At 50.0% G+C, this 4,204-nt stretch overlaps 1 protein-coding gene across 1 annotated transcript; it reads left to right on the top strand.

Moving 5' to 3' along the window:
- The first annotated feature begins 273 nt into the window (after nt 1-273).
- Nucleotides 274-2,878, top strand: LOC124076392 (PRAME family member 12-like). Its single transcript, XM_046420282.1, has 5 exons — nt 274-560; nt 939-1,068; nt 1,162-1,269; nt 1,342-1,520; nt 2,305-2,878. Exons 1-5 carry the CDS (start codon nt 274-276, stop codon nt 2,876-2,878), a joined length of 1,278 nt encoding a protein of 425 aa, XP_046276238.1.
- Nucleotides 2,879-4,204: the final 1,326 nt, after the last annotated feature.

Genomic DNA, 4,204 nt, shown 5'->3' on the forward strand with positions numbered 1-4,204 from the left:
TTTTTGAAATTAAAAATAACACCACCCATGTGAGGGCAACTCCTTTCTGAGCCACTGTAGTTATTGAAACTGAGAGCCTGCTGCATTAAGTCACATGACACAGTAATTCCCATTTTGTAAGGACAAAATAATAATCAAAGGCTTTCCCCCATTAAGGTTGGAGTGAGTTTTTGGACTCCCCAGTACCCCCTTCCCAGTGGCTGGCAATGGATGGGATAGTGGCCTTTTCCCTGGACCATTTTCCAGGATCCTTCTTCTTTCAGACTCCCCAGGATGAGCATCCAGTCCCCACCCATGGTGCTGGAGCTGGCAGGGTGCAGCCTGCTAAGTGACAAGTCCAGGGCTGTCCTGGATCTGGAGGACCTGCCCATAGAGCTCTTCCCACCACTCTTTGTGGAGGCCTTCAGCAGGGGACACACTGAGGTCCTGAAGAAAATGGTGCAGGCCTGGCCCTTCACCCACCTGCCCTTGGGGGCCCTGTTGAGGAAGCCACAAGTGGAGATGATCCGAGTGGCCCTGGATGGGCTGGACATGCTGCTTGCCCAGCAGGATCACCCCAGGTGAGTGGGACCCAGGTGGCCTGGAAGGGAGCACCCTCAGTACCAGGGAAGGGATGGGTATAGGCAGGGAGAGTTGGTGCTGAAGTGTGCTCCATAGGCTTCCTGTGCAGCCAGCAAGGAGGGGTGGAGAGGCCTTGGCCATGCTGAGCCCCATCTGGGAAAGGCTTCCAGATGTGGAGGTGCTTGTGGCAGCTGTGGAGACCCATAAAGAAGGCTGTACCTGCCCCTGCCTCAGTCTGTACAAGTCGGGGCACCAGGCTGGATTGGAGGGAAGTGGATGGAGAAAAGTGAGACAGAAGGAAGAGGTGGAGCAGGAGGCAGCAGCTGAGAGGTGAAGGAAGGTGCCTCAGGGCTGAGATTCTGCTGGTGTCCCAGCAGGAGGTGGAAACTGCAGGTGCTGGATTTGCGGAATGTTCCCCAGAACTTCTGGAGGATGGGGTCTGGAGCCACAGTTGATGCCTGCTCACCAGAGGACATTAAGAAGAATCGAACATTAAAACTTGGTCCAGCAATGGCAGCTAAGCTGCCCTTGAAGATATTCATAGACTTGTGTCTCACAGAAAGGCCTCAGGATGAATTCCTGACCCACTTTTTCCTGTAGGTCACACAGAGAAGGGACAGGCTGTACCTGTGTTGCAATAAGCTGAAGATCTTTGGGAAACCCACCAGCTACACCAGGAAGGTCCTGAGACTGCTGCAGCTGGACTCTGTACAGAGAGTGGAAGTGCACTGCACCTGGGCACCCTCCACCTTGGCTGCTTGTGCTCCTTTCTTGTGCCAGATGAGGAACCTGAGGAAGCTGCTTATCTCCCAGGTCCTTGTACCTGCCCACACCTCCCCAGAGGAGCAGGAGTGGCTGCTTGCCCAGCTTACCTCGAAGTTCCTCAGGATGAACTGCCTGCAGACGTTCTGTGTAGATGCTGTCCTTCTCCTCAAGGGCCACCTGGAGCAGGTGCTGAGGTGAGTAAGGAGAGTGATCTTCCTCTGCAAACAAGTATCAGTAAACATGAAAGGGCACTTACTGTGTGCCAGCCACTGACACTCTCATGGTGAACAAGTCACTGGAAGGTGAATAACCCATCATCTGTTCTATTGTATCCTGAAGCTCAATCTCCTAACCTCTGTTAGAGCAAAGGGGTAAACCAGGTCCATGGTCTGGGAAGTGCCACCATACTGGGAAGCCAGCTGATGGCGACAGAAGCTAGTGAGGTGGGTGTGAGGCTCCTTCCCTGGGAGGCCTGTCTAGTGACAGGGGTAAAATGCAGGGTAGAGGTGAGGACTTTGAAGGAGGGCAAGCCCCAACACCTGTACCTGTTCAACAAGGAAGCTCTGTGTCCTCCATCTGGGAGCAGAGGAGCCCACTTCTAATGACCACCTGGGAAGTCTGCATGTTTCTCTACAACCATCTCCAGGTGATGACTTGCTGTGGGGACAGGGAGTGAGCCCTGCAGGAGTTAACCCCAGTGTGTTTTGCCACATCTTCCCTGGATTTGTCTTTCGTACATGACTCTTCCTGACTTCCTGTGGCTAGATATATGGCTTTCTGCTTTTCGTTGAGGATGACATTCATAGAGATGGAGGACCCACCTGGTCACACAAGTGGTGGTGAAAGTTCAGGATGAAATGGAGTGACCTGAATGAGCAGATTCTACAAAATGTCAACCATGTTCAGATGTTCACAGTGACCTTGGGTTTGGGCCAATTCATCTTTTCCCTCAGAACTAACTGCCTGGTTCTTCCTTAGACACCTGAAGATGCCCCTGAAGGCCCTCGCAATAACCAACTGCCGGCTGCCGGATTCAGACTGGAATTACCTTTCCCGATGCCCAAACACCAGCCAGCTCAGACACCTGGATCTAAAGGGCATCAAACTGACCACTTTTAGTCTGGAGCCCCTCAAAATTCTTCTGGAGACTTTTGCAGCCACCCTGAGGAGCCTGGACTTGGAAGCCTGTGAGATCACGGACTCCCAGCTCCAAGCCATCCTGCCTGCCCTGAGCTGCTGCTCCCAGCTCAGGGCCTTGTGCTTTTTCCAGAATCACATCTCCACGTCGGTCCTCAGGGACCTGCTGTGCCACACTGCCAGACTAAACCAGTTGAGCCTAGAGCTATACCCTGCCCCTCTGGAGAGCTATGATGCCCAGGGTGCCATCCACCCCAGAAGATGTTCCCAACTCTGTGCTGAGCTCACAGCAATACTGAAGGACTTTAGGCAGCCAAAGGTCCTTATTTTCGGTACTCTCTCATGTCCTCAATGTGGCTGCATGTTTCTCTACAACCAGGGCCTCATTCACTGTTCCTGTCCAACAGATGCCTAGTTGGGTGTGTATAAAAAGCTGCCCTCTTTGTAATTGGATGTATAACCAGGATGTAGAGGGATCATGAAGGAAACTCAGAGCCCAGCATCTCAGACACTGCCTGAACTGTGGATGGGGAAAGGAATCAGATGCTGGGGGCTACATTGGAAGGAAGCCCCTGAAGATTGGACCTTCTGTATAGAGCCATATGTGTCTGTATAGAGTCATAACTAGGGACCTGGGTTTTTACAATGGGTTATATGCTTCATGCACATGAAGAAACTATTTTGTTTCATGGATGGTCCATAAATAAATAGTCTGAAATGAACAGAATCTCAAGATTAGTCCTCTGACATCTTCCATGATGGTTTTACCTAGTTTTCTGATTTTGACACTGGAATAGTCCAGGGGCTGATGGAGAAATACCACCAAGTACTTGGTAATCAATGAAGTTCATTTCCAGGAACTCAAAGAATCAAATTGAAATAAGGTCAATATCTGTGGCTACACTGTCATAATCCATGTAGGGGAACACAGGAGGCCTGGAACATTCTAAGTAGACAGTAAAAATTCAAAATGCCCTTTTCAGGAATTCTCAGTGCCACCCAGAAGCTCAAGGCTTGCCAATCTTTGTGATTCTTTACATAGACCTACAAACCTGGTGTCTTGGCCTTTGGATGCAATGAGAATAAAACAGGGTCTCTGGGCCTTACAAAGCCTTGCCTTTCATCCTGCTACCAAGTCTTTCCTGAAATAATGTAGTCATGGCCAGTGAAACCATCCAAATTAGATTTCATCAAAATAGTAGAATTATATAGGTAGATAACACTTGCAAATATTTCTAAACTAAACTTAATAAATTACCACCTTCTGGTGGGGGAGAAGGCTGCTCATAACTGACAGATCTTCCCCTAACACTTCCCATCTCTCCCTACTCAGGGACACAAGATTTTCAATCAGCAGATGATCAGAGGATGAGTAAGGATGAGGTGGCTGTGGGAAAATGGGTGACCCTGCCTGTGCTGCCTGGTCCTAGACCAAGATCCTCTAAATGACGATTCCTGCTGAGGACTCAGGCTAATGGGGTTATGCAATAACCTTAGCCTTAGCTTCCCATCCAAGGATGTCCACCAGATCTTCTTTTGAGTTATCCTAAAGTTGCCTGTGTATGTGTTCTAGTTTGAGCCTGAAGGCTTCTTCATACACAGTGAACTAGAACCCAGTTGGATGTGTAAGCAAACTGTAGCTCACTCTTGAACAGGTAGCAGAGTCCAGGTCCTACACAGCCAGCCCATCTGTCACCCACACAGCGATCTGTGTGCCTCACCCCTCTTTATGACACTTTCT

The sequence above is a fragment of the Marmota monax genome, unplaced genomic scaffold, assembly GCF_021218885.2.
Source record: "Marmota monax isolate L192 unplaced genomic scaffold, Marmota_monax_Labrador192_F-V1.1 WCK01_AAM20220418_F8-fsc02213, whole genome shotgun sequence".
NCBI classification, from domain to species: domain Eukaryota; kingdom Metazoa; phylum Chordata; class Mammalia; order Rodentia; family Sciuridae; genus Marmota; species Marmota monax.

What these genes read in the sequence shown, in the direction of transcription:
- LOC124076392 (XM_046420282.1), top strand. Translation starts at nt 274, where the DNA reads ATGAGCATCCAGTCCCCACCCATGGTGCTGGAGCTGGCAGGGTGCAGC. An exon ending in GCCCAGCAGGATCACCCCAG is followed by an intron (nt 561 to 938) that starts GTGAGTGGGACC and finishes GTGTCCCAGCAG; the next exon opens with GAGGTGGAAACTGCAGGTGC. An exon ending in CACCTGGAGCAGGTGCTGAG is followed by an intron (nt 1,521 to 2,304) that starts GTGAGTAAGGAG and finishes GTTCTTCCTTAG; the next exon opens with ACACCTGAAGATGCCCCTGA.